General features: G+C 36.1%; 1 protein-coding gene across 3 annotated transcripts in view; it reads left to right on the top strand.

Moving 5' to 3' along the window:
* The window catches only part of DMD (dystrophin), a 1,135,346-nt gene that overhangs the window by 1,004,643 nt on the left and 111,052 nt on the right, over nt 1–19,651 (top strand). For all 3 annotated transcript variants that reach the window (XM_056512754.1, XM_056512922.1, XM_056512842.1), the window contains 2 exons: nt 5,361–5,439; nt 17,263–17,323. In XM_056512754.1, coding sequence (XP_056368729.1) covers nt 5,361–5,439; nt 17,263–17,323 — 140 coding nt within the window. The remainder of the gene's footprint in view (nt 1–5,360; nt 5,440–17,262; nt 17,324–19,651) is intronic.

Below are 19,651 nucleotides of genomic sequence, written 5' to 3'. Positions count from 1 at the left end.
CAGATTTCAATCTCCTGAAGTATACAGTCCCACCATGACCCAGAAACTTGAATTTAGTCTTTGTAACAGCTGTAAATGCATGCAAATAGCATTGTACTTATCTATTTCTTCTTTAATGTGGAAAATAAGCACATTTTTACGTTCCCAAAATATTTCAGAACACTGAACTTTTCACCAGAAAACTAATTGTCCTTAGCTGTTTTTTCAACTCAGTAAATGTCAAGACTTAAACCTGAACTTCAGCAGCTGGGAACAATGGCTATCAATTGCCTTTCCCCCCCTGCTGTTCCTCATTAACAGCACAAAGTGTGCTTATTTAAATCCATCCTTATCTCCTAATGTACAAGGAGCAGTGAGTGACTGAATTCAGGAGCTGTTAGAAGCAGATCAGATCTTCCTGTTTATTGATTTGTGAAGAACAGCCTCACACTGCTTTGACAGCTCTGAGTCAGTGAGAGCAAAGAAAGAAGCTTTTCAGCTCTTGGGAGGAGAATTGCTGGGCAACATTAAAGAGGGTCTTGTAGAAGCCGGTTTCCTTTGATATGCAGTCAAATTGGCTGTGCTCAGAGTCAAGGTCAGGAGACTGTGGAAATGCTATGAATATGGTGGGGAAATTAAAGGAGTGTTATTTTAATAAGTATTGTGTGTATGCATGCTGATTGATACAGAAAATTGCCCTTCTCTTTTTGTGAGAACAGCTTTTGGTGAAGCAAATTTTGACAAAAAAAGAAGGAGATTGTGTGTCCCTTTGCTGCTGCACTAAATATAGCTGTTTAGATGAGAATCTTCTATTCTTTCCCTCTTTTCTTGACAGTTTTCCTCAGAATCCCAGCTATTCAACAGTTGTCTTAACTCTTTAATTTTAATTTTAAACTAGTGATTCATTTCTGCTGTTTCATGTTAATAACTAGTCAAAATTGCTACTCGCACACCTTCACGTAATTTTTTGATTTAAATTTTTTAATTCCTTACAAAGGGTCAGCAAATGTGAATTCTCTGGGAGTGCTGAGCACAGAGAGGCACCCAAGCAGTCACCTTGGCTCATGCAGCCACTCACTGCAGAGTGGTTCAGCTGGCAATCACAGCTCAGATAAGCACCTGGGAGGAAACTTCCTCCACTGAACTTGTTCACTTGAAAATCAAAGCTATGGGCAAGACTGTGGCAGGTCTAACCACAGTTAGACCAAGGCTCTTATGTTTCTGTAGTGTTGGTAGATCCAAGAGATTGATGGATTGACAGAGACCATTTTTATAGCTCTGAGGCCACTCCTTGATAGCAGGCACAACTTCAGTAACATGATGGGTGTGCCTCCTTCCCCAGCACTCCTGGACAGCTGCTGTTGGGTGCTTTTTGAGAACATGGAAAATACTGAGAATTAAACACCTCATATTTCCTTCTTGATCTAGGCCTGCTTTGCAGTGTGGACATGAACACAAAAGGACACTTTATATGTCATAAAAATATTCTCAGTTAAACGTCAAAAAATGAAAAAACAAGACAACCCTCCTTGCCCCCACCTCCTCTGAATTTAGTAGTAGACCCAAGTTAAATCCATCAAATCCTTATTCTGACTGCAATGGAGCTGTTATAAAAATGTTGTCAAAGTTGAACCCCACTTTAAGTAAAGCACTTAGAAACTATTCCTAACAACTGCATAGCAGAGCTTTGCTTTTGTTACTGTTATAATTTGTTTTTCTGATCCTGATTAGAGATTCAGTTCACATGGCTGCATCCAAGTGATGCGAAACAGAATTTGTTTAATCAAACATTTTCAAAGTCTTTAAAGGAGAAGGACTTGAATTTTTTTTTTTTTTTTTTTTTTTTTTTTTTTTGGTAATTATGTTAGCAGAAGCTGTTTCTGTACCATGCCAATATCCCTTAAAATCATATATATAGGATCTTTAATGTATATGTATATAGGATGTATAGAATCTTTAATATTGCCATCTTCAGCCTCGAGTGTATTTACTGCACTGTTCTTTCATTTGTTATGATTGAAAGAAGATAAATGTTACGTAAAACATTGGATTAAATAAATAATGGAAATGCATCTTTTCAAGCATGTATCCCCAATGAAGAAAAACAACAGTTCAAGTATCCCAATTACAGAAAATTCTGATGTTCGCTTTTAAGTAAAAATTAGATATAACAATATTTTCTTTAAATCAAATTCTCATATCATGATAAAGCAATAGCTGACTTTTTAGAAATCCATGCATCTATTAATTAATAACATTTCTTGTAGAGGAATACTGTGTATTTTATTTAAAGGGTATCTTAATGAAATCCACAGTCCCATCCCATGGAGGTGGGACCAGATGACCACTGTGGTCCCTTCCAGGTTTATCCATTCTGTGATCCTGCATGCTACATTCTGGTTAATAGTACCTTTAAAGTAGTTCTTTTTGCATGGCTAAGTCAACACTATTGAAATCAGAAGAGAATTTTTTCCTTTATTAACAATACATATTTTTTTCTTCTTCCCTTTAAGGCAAAGAAAATTAATGCTTGAATGTGCTTGAAAATTTTGCAGCTTTCTTCCCACAAGGCTCCAGTTGTTCACAACATTTTGTTCTAACTGCTCTTGGTTCAGAGCATAGCATACAAAAATACAAGAGTATTGTTGAGTTTGTGCTCATTTTGGAAGAGCCAATTTCACTTGATTTGAAGAAAAAACAAGAACAAGAAAAAATTAAAATTCAGGAATTGTCTGTGACTTGTTTATGAAAATTAAGAAACACTTTTAGATGACAGTGAGAATTTTTTTCAAGAATCATGAAACATTTATGAAGACTTATATGGATAGAATCTCCTTCTCCAGATTGTTGGTGTATAAGTCACAAAGTCAAATCCAACTCTGATTTTATTGGTTTAGAGACATGTTCTCCTGTAAGTTTAAGTAAAGATTGTTTCACTGGGTATTTTTTGGACACCATTACCTGAATCATTGTTGGTTCAAATTCTGTTATTTTACCATTTGTGTTAGTTTTGATAAAATGAATAGAAACTGACTGCAGTGGTATTCCTTGCTCTACCACCAACAGAGAGTTCATCTTTTGCTGCCTTTTACCTAAAAGGTAACATGCCAATGCATCAGCAAGTGGTATTTCCTGGCAGCCAAGAGGAATAACGTTTTGTACTCTCAGGTGATATTTCCTGGAAAATACTCAAGATTTCTCAGAGTTTTCTTCTTCTCTCTATTGAACAAATCTGCCTCTAGAAAGAAGTATTTCCTGGCTCACATCCAAACTTGTTCAGTTGGAAAGTTTACCCTGAAGTGTGAAAGGTATTTTATTTTGCTGATGTACATAGACAGCTAAAAATCTTCAGGTTAATAATTTTGTGCAGTTTGAAGGTCATCCATATTTTGAAGGGATTGGAGTTCTCATTTTTAGGAGACTTAGAGAAGTTGCCTAGGCTGTGTGCTGGCAGTTGTGATGTGTACTAAAGAGTTCTCATGCTCTTTTCTGACCACTATTTGGCTGTTGGAATTTTCCTTTATGAAACACTGCTCCCCACTGTGTGTTTGTAAAGTTCTCATTCTCTTTAGGGATTCTTCATGCCAGCAAGTACTTTTTCCATCCTGGTTGACTTAATGAAAAGTATGTACTAATGTAAAGGAAGAGCCATATATTTCTTTATTAACCAATATTTCCTAATGACAAAATAAGTATTTTATGAGGTAATTTTAAGACAATTCTAAAGAGTAAATACGTTTTCATTACATTTTTCCAGTGGTTTTTATTTGCATATGTTTAGGTATGTTTAAGATTCTCTTTCTAGTTTTCGTAGAAAGGTCATGTCTTGGTTAAAAATAATAGCACATCAGTTAATAATTCTCTACTTAACCTAATTAACTGATGACCAGAAGCAGCCCTTTTGTGGTTTTCTCTGCACTTACAGACTTCCCCAGCTTGTGTGTGTGCAGTGAATTGGGTGTGAACTCAAGCTCAAAGTCAGTCCCTGGTATGAAGCATTGCTTAACAGAAACATCTGTCCATGCAATTCAGTGGGAAGCCAGAAAAAATGGCATAGAAATGAAGAAAGCTGCAGGAAAAACACCTGAAAAATGGTTTGAGGAAAGAAAGCAAATGGGCATTTTTGCTTAGAGTGTTAGTTTTAAAATTGTAAGCAAATAAATCATGTCTTGGCAATAAATTGCTATTGCTTAGTTAAACAAGGTTTTGAGGTCTAGGGGTTATCTGGCACACGCACACATTCATACCAAATAGCTCATTAATTCTATCTTTTTTTTCTTTTTTTTTTTCTGACTGTGTCATGCCCAGCTACCATACAGTACTTCCCTCCTACCACCAACCAAAAGAATCCCTGGAAGTTTTAAAAGGTGGATTGCTTTTTATTTGTGCAACCTATTTGTTTCCTATTTGTGTGTTATGTATATCAAAATTAAGACAATAAAAATGCACTTACCTTCTGCTTTGCCAGTGTTGATGGAATACTTTTTCTTACAGGCAATATTTAAGTGAACCTGCTTCCTATCAGTTACTTTTTTTATTACATTTCAAAAATATTCTATCATTACTTTCAAGTATTTTTTTCCTTGTTTTATCTAATCCCATTCTTAGGTCTAATTTATTTACATTCTTCAGGAACATCATTCAGGTAGATGTCACTCACACACCAGGGAATCTCATTGTAACCACCCACTTTTGGTTGCTAGCTCAATACTACACTGAGATTTTCAAGGGTAAAGATAAAACCAGTCCTAAATTATTGTCTCTGTTTTCATGCAGTACACCAACCCAACAAAACATTAGGAGCATGTTCTTCAAAGGTCTATTCTGAGGGAAGGTTTGAGTGATTAAAAGGGTGAAAAAATGTTTATACCAGCTGCTCTCTTTTGGTTAACCTCATTTCAGCACTTGGTTAAAATATGGTTATCCTGTCCACATTAAAAGAGATTACTTTTCATATGCTGATTTATAATATTGTACTTTCAAAAGTACTTTAGAAGCAGTTTCAAAAAAGTATTAACAGATGGATGTTCTGACTTCAATATTGGCAAGCAGCAGTCATACTCTTTTCAGGTACATAAAGTCAGGGCAATTTGCTCTACCTTTGTTTATCAGCCTTTTCATTTTCAGCTTCTTCTAACAGCAGTTAAGACAGGGGACACAACAAAAAAAAAAAAAAACAAAAAAAACCAAAGCTGATTTTTTTTACCTTCTTTTTTTCCAGTGACACATTTAATCTCATCTGAAGACCCTAAAGGATAACAATTTTTGCAGGAAGCTGCTTGATTTTAAACTGAATGTTCACTAATTAAAAAAATGATGTGACTACAATCGCTCTTTGTTTCATGTCTAGAAAAGAGTCATTTTTTCTCCTCTCTTAACAGGTGGCTGTTGATGAGCGCATCAAGCAACTGCATGAAGCTCACAGGGATTTTGGCCCTACTTCCCAGCATTTTCTTACCAGTGAGTGTCTTCTCACTTCCCATTCTTCTTGTGCAGTTTGCATACACATTTAATAGATAGTTTTGTAGCCATGTGCTGGTTGTTGTTGCTGCAAATTTCTGCTTTAGATTGTATTACAATTGTTTTCTATTTTTTCCCCCCCTGGGTGCAGAGGAGTGTTAAGTTCATATCGACCAGGTCCGGGGTAAAAGGAAAATATCTGCTGTTATCAAATCTCTATGTCACATCTCTCTCTGCAAGGCTCATCTTCATTGTTTGGGGGTTCTCTTTAGGACTAGAAAATTATAAATTTGTTAAAACCAGTTTCTGATTATTTTAACACAGAAAGGATTAACCCCCCCCCCTCAAAAAACGCCAAAACAACACAAATTTGGTTTATCTGTTGAAAGAAATGTTCAGCTCCAAAAAGGGACAAAATAAGACCTGCAAGAAAAATAATTTCTAGGATTTGATCACTTAGCAGAACAGTGAGAGGATCAAAACTGGGGTGGAAAAGTTGGCAGAAGAATGGCAGCTAAGTAAACTTTTTACAACTCTGCATAAAATATAATTGCCAGCAAAGTTCCCATTTCACCTCCACATGCATTCTTTTATCAGGGATGTTTTGAAGTACACTGAAAGACAACTTGAAACACCTTCAAAGGTCCAAGGCAGTGACTAAAGTGAAGCTTCTTAAAGGCCATGTCTTTTCTATTGTACTTCAATTAAGGAGAGTAAACAGTAAAGCTTTATTTAAGAGATTATATCAGCAGAACAGAACACAGTCACAGGATAATGGTCTCCTACATGCAGAGGGACAAGCTATCCAGACATTGGAAATAGATGTTACTATTATTGCACAGCTACATTCACAGTGGGATAGAGGACAAACTTTTCTTCAGCTGATACTGCATTGTAATTTTAATAGGTTAACCATTTTCCCACTGAATATCTCTATGGGAAACAAAATACTCAGCAGGATGACCTGCAAAATCAAAACCAGGGTCGATGTTGTGCCATATTGGACTAATGCTGGCTGGTTCAAACCTGAACCTTTTTTGTCAAATGATGATTCTATGAAGAAATAAGCCCTATTTTCATTATTTTTATTTCAAACACACTTTTCTTTAACTCTTGATCAGGGAATACTTTATCAGCTCAATATATACATTGCAAATCAGACTAGTCAAGCCTAAATGTGCAAGACTTATGTGACATGAACACAATATTTAAGCAGATAGCTGTTTTTCCTTCTGACCTATGGTGCATTCTTGGTGAAAGACTAAATTTTTAGGGTAAATTAAGCAAGCCTGGAAGAGAGTAGAGTGACCTGCACTGCATTATCACACTGATCAAAGTGTCTTTGTTCTCTGTGCTGGTGTTGAGTGCAGTCAGACAGTTGTTGTGATGGTTATGTCCTAGGCACATTCTGCCTTGGTATTGATAAACTAGATAAATCTAGGAGATGATCAGTGTTATGATAATCACCTCTTTTAGCCCACCCACCAGCAGTAAGACATTATTCTTCTGTATAACTAATTAGAGCCAGAAAGGTATGGACATCATTAACACTTCATGCTATTTGAGGATCACAACAGGAAAAGAAGCCAGGTGAAAACATTTTGACCTTGGAAATAGTCAAATCACTTAGAAAAATGGGCATTTGTATTTGCTTATTTGTCCTCTCTCTCTTAGATGTGTTTGCAAATACATAATCTTACCCATGCCTGCTAAACTTAGGTATTTGAAGCTCTGAAAACATCTGCAGAATCCTTCCCAAATGTGTAAGTTCAGTCACAGAAAACTGCCAGCACATTCATCAGTCCTATCTTTAATAAGCACCAAATTCTAAAAACAGTCACTACCATGTACTATCACTGTGCCTGGGGAAAATACCATGCTTTGGCATGCTTTTTGTGTGCTCTCTCTGCTGCATCTCTGCATGGATGGAAGCACATCTGTGGGAGAGAGAGCGCTGCAGGACTGCCACAGCCTTTGCCATCCAGCACTAGTGTTTTTTCTGCAGCTGTGCTTTTGGGGGTGAGCAAGTCAGACATAAAGGCTGCCAAACAGAATCAGGCAGGTCAAATGAAGGTGAATTTAATGGCCTGTAAATTAGGTTTCAGTAAATGGCAGACAGAGTCCAAGTTGATCAGTCTGTGGCAACAGCAGTGAAAATATTAATCATAGCAATTTTTATGGTTTTATTTTATAAGCTCAAAACTCACAGAGCAGTTTTATCTAAGAAGCTGAGATACACATAAGATCAATGCAAACTATAATCAGTAAGAAAAATATGCAATCTATTGGCTGTTGCATATCTAGTTTGCATGCCAATAATAATCAGTTCATCCTCCCTAACTGAACATCAATTTTCCCTCTTCCATACATGCTTGCTTATCTTAAGGTGCAAGTAATAATATATTTTTATATTCTTATATGAAAAGATATCCTGTTATAGTTGACATACCTTTAAATTGTTCTGCAAAAAGGCAGGTACTGCAGTCAAGGTCACATAAGATCAGTGACTGGATTACATTCTCTCCTATCTGAAAGAAATAAATGTGTTTTGATAATCATGGCAACTTTTTCATATGTTTGTTATTATTTAATACATAGAAATTATAGCATCCTCTGTCTTTTTCTGTTTGGTTGAAACTGAAGTTGCTGTTGAAAATCTGGCACAAAAGTAATGGGGGAGTGATGCAGGGACCTCATATTTGTCATGCCCTGTGAGGCAAGGAATCAAGTGGTAGTTCCTGTTTCTAAGCACTTGCAGCCTGTTCTAAGGGCTATTCATAGAGCTATTTCTGAAAGAGATTGGAAAGAAGGTGTGAGCTAGAGAGATAAGGAGTGTAAAAGAAAAAAAAAAAAAAATCTTATTTGTGGCATTTTTAAATTAGAGACAGTTTTTGTCCATTGTCTTTTCATGCAGTTCAACATTCTTTTTCCACTCTTTCATCTTGTAACTGACCAAGTGCTAGTGTTTATCAATGCTGTGGTGTGGGATAATTCAGATGTCTCCTGGTTTTAAGTTGAAGAGATAGTGGCAAAGGGATGGGATCCACTTTTGTCTCTCAATAAGGCTTTGATCAGCCTCAGGTATAAAAGACTTATCAAAACTGGCCCTTTTCACATGAATTTGCCTCTCTCCAGGCCTTCTGCATTTTTAATGGGCTCTCTCACCCCACTCCAGCTTCTGACCTTCATGCTTCCCCAAACTCATTTTGCTCTGCCAGTGCTCACAGTCAGTCCCAGCTCCAGCTCAGCTCATTCCTTGCCAAGGACACAGAGCATTGACAACAATAGTTGAGCTACATCTGATACATGTATTACTAGGGCAAGCCTTTATGTCATGAATTCATGCAGTGAGTCTGTTGGTTTTGAAGGACTTGCTGTTTAATTAGAATTCTCTAAATCAAGGTGTAAAAACTCAGCAAAAATAAGATCTTTCTATTAAAGAGAAACTTGTAAATATTTAGCAAAGTAATTAAAAGAAAATTCTGTGATCCTTTCATGGATGATGATGCTTAATTTGGGAATTATATACAGTGACTGATGTGTGAAAAAGAGTATCTGCAAATTTTAAACATAATACCAGCTCCAGAGTTTTCAGTGACTCCTCTGGAATAATTTTGCTGTTTTGACTTCACCTTTATTTTTCTCTGTGATTCTGCCTCTAACAAAAAATGAGATTCATTGTTTCTTGTTGGAAGACCCACCTGTATATGCCACAGTACCTTTTTTTTTGAGATGGAATAAATGAGAGGTAGTACTGATGTCAGATTGTTTCTAATATCATTTGCAGTGCTATTCAGCAATCACTCATACTTTTTAATGGCATAGTGCATGTGCATTGCTGGTGATTGCTGAAAAATAGAAGGTGTTAAAGCCTTTTAAAGCCATGAGCAAACCTTGTAATTTACTGTTCAGTCCCAGTATGGGCCATCTTTTAGTAAGTATAGCATGTCAGTGCAGTGACTGCATAAAACAGTGCTCATGGTATAACTGGCAATCACTTAGAGGTGTGACTGGAAGATTCCACTGGTTTCCAAACTCAGGCAACATGGACTTTTGTCAGCATGAAAAACCTGGGAATACAAGGAACAGAAAGAACAGTTATGTTTGCAAGGCTAAAAGGCTGATATACCCATAGCCAAAATTTTGTGATTCATATTTCCCAAGCTATGAGCTTTTGCTGCCTGCATATGTCAGTACCAGACTGTTAAATCCTCATACCTAAAAATGTGCTAGGGCCTGGAGATACCTAACAGGAGATACCTCACTGTGCCTTTCAGTCTTGGGCTTGTCAGTAAGAGCAGCACTTAATTAAACACAAGGTGAGGCAGCTCTAGCAGCTTTCATTCAGAAACAGAAAGGTGATGAATGCTGGAGCCAACAGTTTATTGTAAGTGGTCAGAGTGCATCTGCTGCATTTTATATAAGGTAATTGTTGCTAAAAAATATGGTCATGGGGTTGAGCTGTGTAACCTAGGTTTCTCCTTCTCAGGATATGCTCAGAGCTGTTAAGGTTCCGTTCTGCGTCTTTTTTCTTCTTATTTTTGTTCCTTTGTGTTTTCCTTCAGTTATTTAGGCCACTCTCCTGAGAAATTGGAGGTGTGGCTCTGAATTCATTCGAGTTGGGGAGAAGTCAAGTACTCACTTCTCCCACCTTGTCTTTGAGTGCTCAGATTATTATGCAAAGCAAAGACTAGGAAGCTCTTTCTTGCACAGGCAGATGTCTTTAAAAGGGCAAGTCCTGCTAATTAAGACATCCAAGTCTGAAAATGAGAGGGCTCTATGACTCTTAGGACACTTTACCCATCCATCTAATAGATTATTTTCCAGTCCAAGCAACTGTATCTTTCTCTCTTATTTCTCACTGCACACATTATATCATATTGTCTTTCAGATATACTTTTGACAAGCAAACATTGAAGATCATGTCCAGTCATCCATGTCCTTTGGAAAAATGGTTTAATATTTTTAGATATTTCAGGAAGTGTTTTGAATAGAAAATATCGCCTGGTAGTAGAATAAAGATAGAGAATAAGTGGACACAAGCAAATCAGCCTAACTATGAGAACTCTTTGAAAGCAAATGGATTTTATTACTGTATTTAAATGTATTTATAAAAAATATTAATATATTATATACATTTAAATATGGTTATATTAACTAGAGGAGCCTAATCGCTAGAAAACTGTTTTTCTACTTCAGTATAAATGTAAAGGAGCTACATGTGCTTCTGAAAAAGGAAAATCTAGCAAAGTACCAACAAAACCAAATATACTTCACAGGTCTTGCCATTGTGATTATCACAGTGAATTTCTAAGAACACTGGGCACCAATTCAACCTCAAGATTTGTGTGATGGGTACATCAGGTTTATAATGAGGAGAAAATTGAATTAATTTCTTCCTTGTTTAGAATATCATGGCCATAGCTACAGCTTTTGATAGTGCTTGCCTTGGCCTAACTGCTAATGGTCTATACAAGTAGTAAAACATTGGCATATTTTGAGAGATTATATTTATGCTTACTTTTGGAATAAAGTTAGTAGAATTAATTTTACAGTGAGCTTTCATTTTTTCATTATGCATTATTCTCAGGAAAACCACAAAAAATCTCTCTATAAATCTTAATAACTTATTTAATTTGCCATTAAATAATATTTATTGAATTCAAAGTTTATATTTTTCTCCTCTCTGCATTTTTGTGCTAAGTGATTCTATCTATATAATACATTGGGATACAAATTTCTGAAAAAAATTGTAAAGTCAGTTTCTAGATGATGATGCTCTCCCCCTTTCTTCACCCAGAAGCAAGAAATTTTTCCTTGTAATTAATATTTTGTGTTTTGGAGGAAAAAAAGGTTCCAATAAAAAAAATATTTTAGAATGGCATTGAAAATAATCCAAATAATAATTCTAACTGTCTCTCTTGTGCTCTCTGCTTTAATATGTCATCTATTTAAAAATGCTGTATAATATTTATTTTAAAGAAGAGAGGGACTTTTTGAAGAGAGTGGGTAGGATATCTTATATTTTACAGCAGCGTAATTAATTTCTGTAATTTATCCTTGGCTGGCAGAATATCCTATATTCTGCCATGCTATATAATTTACAAGTAATCAAACACTATTTTTTGCTCCTAATAGGATCCAAAATATGCCTATTTATTGTCTTTTATACTTTTGTCCACTCTCTGAATTAGCATGTTGCTAAGCCTGTTTCATCTCCCCAGAATTCTATAATCTTTTTGGAGTTACATTGGATCTGTGACTCCAAATGAAAACTGCTTGGTTTTTTCACCCTGCCAAGTCTAACTCAGATGAATTTAACATTCCCATGTTGTCATGAGCTATATGTTTTGTTCATTTTAGGACATTCCATCCAGGCTTCAGGACTAGGATACAACAGGCATATTCTATATATGTATATCAAAATTTTTCTGTTCTGTTTTGCTATGTAAGACATGGAATAATTACCAAAGATTTATTTTCCTTTTATCTAATTTCATTTGTCAAAAATCACCACCAGGTTCATTAGGCCACTTTATAACCTCATTTGATCAGCCAGTTTTAAAGACTTCATTTTTAAGAGCATAAGAGTGCAACAGAAGTTAGCAAAGTGGAGTACCTATATCTTGGGGTACGTGGGCCATTATAGACTCTACTGTATTTTTTTGCTCTATTTCATTCAGTATTCTGCTATTAAACAAGGAGACTCTTGTATTTTTGCCATTTTATAATCGTGTGACATTTAAGAAAATGAGCATTAGATGGATCTTATATTTCACGATACAAAGTGGCATTTGGAAACTTCTGGAAACACTGTTCATGATTAAAGGTGTGCATTATTTAGGTCTTACCATATAATGTTGACCCTAAACTGCAGATGATAAATCTGAAGTTGGCCATAAAGATTCCAGCAGGAAATGCAGGATGGAAAAATCTCTTTTAACTCTTCTAAAATAACTGTCATAATTGGCTCTGATCACATGTTGAACTTTTTAATGACTAAAAATCTCTTTTTAGAAATTTTTAGTCATTAAAGATGATTTCTTCTCTGGTTAGGCATGCTCTAAAAGTGGCATATTTGTAAAAGTCTGTGTGTGTGCTGCAGCAACAGTGCTGTTCCAGGGAAGCAGTGAGGGTTTGCTTGGGCTTAAGGAGGGCAGAATCCAAGCTGAGAAGGGGCTCTGTTTCCAAAGTGCCCATGAATCCAATCCAGGTGCAGCTGGGGCTTGGAGCAAACTAGACCCCAAGCTGTGTAGACCTTATGAAAAGCAGGTTTTCATTGATGTTTCTGCCTTGCAGCCTCTCAGTTGAGTAGCTGATGTATTCTGACATTGTTTCTCAACTACATCATGCAATATTAGACCTCAGTGCTATACAACATGGTCTGGTTGTTCATCAGTCTTACCTAGAACAATAAAAAATTCATAATTTAGAAATAAATCTAAATATTTGATGGGAAAAACCTATCTTTTACAGGTATATAGTGACATTTATTGCAAAGGATCTCAAAGAGCTTACAGGTTATGCAAACATTTCTATTGTGTCACTGTCATGCAGACACAAATTTTGGAGGTGGCATCCTGCCAGCCTGGATCATGGACTTATTATGGCTGGGGAAATATTGCTTTAGTATGTTCTTTAAGGGGGAAAAGCGTGACCTCCTTATAGTCTCTGGAAAGCAGTATTTTTTCTTTTATGATGGTGTCATCTGAAAATCATCAAAATGTAGAACTCAATGAATCTTCTTTGAAAAGCTAATGTAGCTTACACAGATGGGAAATTCTGATTCTTGAGGAATCAGAGTCTTTTCCTGATGCAAAGATCATCTCCTAATTTTTCTTTTCCTGCCTTTATCTGAAGTCACCAAATTCATACCTTGCTGCAGTGAAAATAATTGGCATCAAAACAAATGTTACATGAATAAATAAACAGTTTCTTATCTCTATGTTTGTATTAAGGTATTAATGATGATAACATTAGGTTAAACAGCACAAGTCACACAGGTCATGCAGATAGAATTTTAAGGCTGATTTAGAGAATTCTTCTCATTAAAATATGAAAGGTGAACATAATTCAGCACCTTGCTGAGATACAGACATGATGACCACCAAACAATATAATAGGAATGTAAAAATGAACTCTTCTTTAACTACCACGATGCTGAAAGGAATACAATATAAATAAATATAATAGATTTCTAACAAAGTGAGAAAAAAAAATTGACAGGATATATTTAAGAGTGTATCAGCACTACACAATGCTTCTTTGTGGTTTCTGTCCTAACCTCTTAGTGAAAATTAAATCAAAAGATTTTTCTTTGTATTTAGAACTTAAAAAGTACATTTAGAACTGAAAATTACAAGAGTAACATTAAAATGTGGACATTCCAAATTTACTCTTTGAATAGCTGAAGGAGAAATAGTTTACCATTGGTAAACATACATGTATTTTTCATTATGTTTGCAGTGCTAAAGTGAAATATTTATAAGATTATTTTTTGTAGTATCAACTACTACCATCCTATTTAATATTTCATTCAGATCTCTCCAAAGATTAAAACAGTACTGAAGTTCAGAGAGCCAGCATGCCACCGTTTCATTATGCATTCTGCCACAAAGTGAGAATGTTGGCTTACCAACAAGAACTGTGCTCACAGGCAAAACAAGTCTCAGCTCTTAGAACACCTACAGAAAGAAATAAAACTCGAAAATTAGGTAACTATTAAAATTTATGTCAATGCAAATAAAGTAGGGAAATTTAAATTCACTCTTAAAACGCCCTGTATTTTGTTGTGGTATTTAATTTCAGTCACAACAGCATTGAAAGTAGCTGGGTCTATGGTAATGGGTTCTTACACTGTGCAAGCTCAAGCAATAAAACACTTTGGAATTACTCTCAGCAAACAGGAAATGTCTGCTTCTTGAGTGCTGCAGCACACAGGCATACTAGAGCATATATAAAAAAAAGGCTTTGCTAGCTAGACTTTTAGGTGGACTTAACCATTAACCTGTACTAGTTTTGTAATGGACAGTAGACCTGTACTGATAGCCAAAGATAAGAAACAGCTGGTCTCAGCTTCTGCCAAAAATGAAATTATTATTCTCTATGCATAGCTGTAAAAAGTACTGCACATTTTGTCAACTCAAATTTATACAAGGTTAGAATCATCCAGGAAACCAGAAGTGTATTATAGACAGCTTCACAGCAACCTCTTGAAGGAATACTAAATCCAATTATGCAGAACATCACAGAATTGTTTGTTTTTCCTATAGCACTTAGCTCTCATGAAAGCAAAAGTATTTGTTCCTCTTCTAATGGATCAAGAACACTATCATATGTAAGATTCTGTGATAATAAGTTGTGACTGCAAAGCTCTTACCCAGATTATTTCAGAAGCAACAGAAGAAATACATCTTCTGGAAAATTACACAGGAGTCTATTCTTTCCTTTAGCTATTGAATTAAAAACACATCCTAAAGTGGAACAACTGTAACTTGGGAGTGTTCCCATTGGGAGTATTAATGATTGCTTAGGATAGAAATATGTAACAAGGTCAATTTTTAGTTAACACTGAAGGGTATTTTGTTTTCAAAACTGATAACTTAGTTTAGTCTGATTTGAATTATTCCTCAGATGATACTAATTGCCATGGGTAAGACTCCTTACAATTGTCACTGAGTAAGCATTTTGAAACTGGTTGCTGGACCACCTAAAGTGTGCTAATTACTGAATGAAAGTATGTAAAGAAATCACATAGTAACTGATAGTGTAAAATGAAGTAATGATCTCTCTCTAATTTCTTGGCTTTTGTATCCTCCTGCAATCTAGAATGGAGAATATTGGATCAGTCATCAAAATTATATCTACAGCAGTTTGTTTTCTTACAAGTAGAAAGAATACTTAAACATCATGGTTAAGAATTTTGTATGAACCTGAAAATGGGATTAAAGTTGTTTTGAGATTTTTAACATGGAAACATTACCTGATATTCTATTTTTGATACTTTTTTGCATTTCTACAAATCACATAACAGATTGTATCTTTACATCCTTTAAGGCTGTAGCAGAGCACAGAAACCTGGCAGATGCAGCTCCTGCTCCCAGGAAGAGAGCAGAAAAGGGCAGAGCCTGGCCCAAGAAGGAGCATTTGATCATATATAAATTAGGTGTATTTGAGTATTTCTATTTGAAGGTGCATATGGTTTTGTGCTCCGGTGTTTGTGGGCCATGCTACAGACTTCAATGGCAGTGCAGTGGGCTAGTTTTCCAAGAGATCTAACACTGTAATTAAAATTCTGTTTCTTGCACAATTTGAGAGTTACTGATTCTCATGGTTCATACCTTTGAAATTTACTTTTCTTCTTTTAGAACATGAATCTGTGTAAATGTAAGTAATAGGAAAGCTGCAGATGGCTGGCTGGGGGTTGAAGACAGCAGAATGTGCAGAGGTGCTGAGGTAGAATTTTCAGAACTCCTTGGCCACCAGCAATCTGAAACAGGATTATCATATTTATGGAGAGAGACTTTTCACAAGGGCATGTATTGATAGCACAAGGGGAACAGCCTTAAGATGAAGGAGGATGCATTGAGATTGGGTGTTAGGAAGGATTTCTTTACTGCAAGAGTGGGAAGGCACTGGAAGGTTGTCCAGAAGGGTTGTGGACTCCCTATCCCATCTGGTACAAAATAGATGAAATATATATATGGGTATTTATTATTTGAGTGGGTTGTGAATTGTTGAGTGGTGTTTTTGAAGTATTTTTTTGAGTAAGAGAGAGAAAGAAAATAGAGTCAAATGGTCAAGCAGCTAATTAATTCCTAGTTATCCTGGTAACAACTTCTTTCCTTTGTGAACAGCAGGGGTCACTAAAAAGAAGGGTTACACTGGGTGAACTGGCTTTTTTTTCCCCCATTAGATTACTTTTAATATGTTTTCTGTTTTAATCATTATATTAAAGAAAGAAATTCTTGGTTCGGCTTTGTTTGACAGATAAAAAACTCTTAATAAAAAATTATCTCCCTGATTATAAAACTATAAATTATCTCTGCCTCTAATGAAAAATAATTTATAATTCTGTTGTCAAATGATTTTCATAAAAACCTCTTTTGCAAAATATTTTCATATTTTTATATTCAATGAAAATTTCAACTGATGTTGACATGTAACACCATGTATGCCAAGAGTGAGCAAAGTTATTTCATCTCTATTTGTTATGATCACACTGTCATTTTCTCCATTATTTGCTGTTATTGGAAGGTAGTAAAACACAATTAGTAATGTGAGAAATAAAAATAAAAATGTCCACCATTCAGAACAAGTCAGCAAGAGAATAACAACAAACAAAATACTTAGATGTTATCTCAGTGTAATTTCACTCATAAAATGTAATCAAGTGCATAATTCTATTCTTAGAAGGATGGGAAGTGGTGACCACATAAGGAAAGAAATACAAGAAAACCCAGTCAAACACCTTGGCAGGAGGAATCCTATAAAAGAACACACCAGAAATATAGGTTGCTTCTCTGCTTCGTATCTGTTCTGTAAGCTTAGCTTTCAAGGAGTTTTTGTATTTATCTTTGCAGCTGAATGAGTTCAATTTCTCTGAGATTAGGACAGAAGTTTCAGAACAGCAGGTTAATCCTTCCTGCCTTCACGGGCAACTGAGCAAACAGACCTGTATCAACGTGGCTGAGTGTAGAATTGTAATTCTGGAGATTAACGTTGTCTTTCCTGTTTGACCTCCACGTTTCTCTTCTAGGTATGTTTGTATGTATGAATGTATGTGTGCAGTTATTTATTTATTTGTTTGTTTGTTGTTAACAGCTTCTGTCCAAGGCCCCTGGGAGAGGGCAATCTCACCAAACAAAGTGCCGTATTATATCAAGTGAGTATAAAGAGTAATTCATTCCAGCTATTTACATTTCTTATTTAAGAGGAGAGTTAGCAATTTTCTTAAATGATTGTGAACTTCTCCTATAGCATCTAAATGGGAAGGACAAAAAGGAACAAAACCTGCAACACATTTCACAGAAGTGTGCTAGTTATCTAAAAACACAGTAGGATGCACAGATTTATAAGTTGTTTGGGTTTATGCTACTATAAATCACCTGAAATGAAGTAAAGCTTTGAGGTACCTGGATTATAGTTTAAATTGTGCCATTGCCCATTGTGTGTATATGTGTCAGGTTTTGTAAAACCAAAAAAACCTCAACATTCTGAAGTTGTAAATGTGATATATTAGGGGTTTTTTAATCCTGTATATGTTAAATGGTTTATAATAATTTAAGAAGTTAATAATTTTGATCATTTATAATGGTTTTAAATGCACATACTCAGTACTATGAATTCCTTTAGGGACAGTACTTGGTAAAGTCCACAGCTGAGGAATGGCAAGGGTCATTATTCCCTAAAACCTAATCTTTTTGAGTTTATTTCCTAAATCAAGCTAGTTTGCTTTAAGAGTCATGTCTGCACAACAAATGAGATGAACATTTTTTAAAAAACAGTTTGGAAATACCTGCTTCTCATGTGCTAAGCAGAGCCACCATACAACAACAACAAAAAAAATGGTTTAATGCTTTTTTTTTCTTCTTTTTTGAGTTCTTTACCTGTGGCATATGCTTTGAACTACTTATCCTACTTCTGAAGGAAACAGGTGATGCAATACCAGCCATAAACACTGTAGTGCAAGTAACAAAGACATGGGTATTGTTTAATACACCTATTTCCATGGTTTCTCTTTATACTCCCTAAACACTTTTCAAGCTCAGCTTGTGTCACTGAAGCCATTTGGTTACAGAAGGCTCTTGCAGTGGCACTTCAATTGCAACTTTCACAACAGGATGAACTTCTAGAACAAGTATTTGAGTTATGCATGAAGGAAACTCTGTGGTGCAGTTCAGAGGTTCAGCTATACCTGGCTACGCTGGTTTACTGTTGCATTAGTCTTGTAAGTTTCCTGATGTTTGCATTTGGCTGTGAATAATGAAACAGTCGCAAAGAGACTGGAAAGCTCTATCAAGGAGGGGCAGTCTGCCAGAGACAGGCTGGAAAGCAAGTCAATGCTCTGGCATGTAAGATTCAGTTTATGGCACTAATATGAAGGCAAAGATACTCCTTTTCTCTCTCACATGGCATGACTTGCCAGTATGGGGAGGGGAGTTTGGCAATTCTTAAAGTAAGCACAAAATGCACTGTGTGCCACTCACATCCAGCAGACAGGAGTAACTGGTAAAATGGTCAATGCTGGCCTTGCTTACTCCTTCCTACTTTTTAGTCTTCTGTTCTGAGCCATTTACAAATTCAAAGAATTATGTTTATTTTGTTTACTTTGAAAACTATTTTAAGAACCATAAGCAATTGTAGCATTATGCTATGGATCCTGCCAACTACAGCAGTTTGTCACAAATAATTGATTCAAATTGCTAGAAGAATCACTGTCAGAGGTATGAACAAATGTGGGTTTGATATGAATTTATAAAAGTACATCCTAATAAAGTTCAATGGTAAGGTTCACTCTATTAGTTACTGCATTATGCAAAGTAAAATCAAATTCAAATCTATTTAGAATGATTTACACAGAGACTGAAGAGCAAAAGGATCATGAGTTTCAGACCCCCTTGCTTTCTAAACTCCTGATGGAGCTTAGCTGTGGCTAGGCCCAGACTTAGTCTCAGATTTGGACAATGGCATATGTCTAAAGGAATTAACTGCATGGATTTCATTAATATTTATTTAGCATGCTACCAGCCACTTACCAAGGATGCATAAGTAAGGGGTCTCTCTGCCTTGGGCAAGGAAGGATTTCTTAGGTAAGGAATCTCAGTCCTTGAGAGAAGTCCCAGCTCCAGGGGAGAGTCACTGCTGTGCAGTCCAGTTGCAGTTTAGAGAATTTGAACTGGACTCATCCAAAGATTGGTTTTTTGTAGAAAGGTCTCTGCCTGAAGGAATAACCTTGAAAGTGGTGCCAGGGTATGGGGAGGTCACTGCTGTGCAGCCACACTGCCCTGCAGGGAGAGCTCAAAGGTGGCTCCCTAAGGCTGTAAAGGCCATGGGATAAAGGGGTTGGCTGGTAGTCAAGTTTAATACAGGGGGAAGGGTATGTGTGAACATCCTTGTACCCACAGCCTGCTTTGCTCTTTGATAAAAGACCCTTGGAAAAGCCACCTGCTGTGCAGGCATTACTCACACAATCTGTATTCCAAGCTCATGT

Source organism: Oenanthe melanoleuca, chromosome 1 (genome assembly GCF_029582105.1).
Source record: "Oenanthe melanoleuca isolate GR-GAL-2019-014 chromosome 1, OMel1.0, whole genome shotgun sequence".
Taxonomy (NCBI): Eukaryota; Metazoa; Chordata; class Aves; order Passeriformes; family Muscicapidae; genus Oenanthe; species Oenanthe melanoleuca.
The sequence above is the reverse complement of the archived record's forward strand: the minus strand, read 5'-3'. Positions and strand labels throughout refer to the sequence as shown.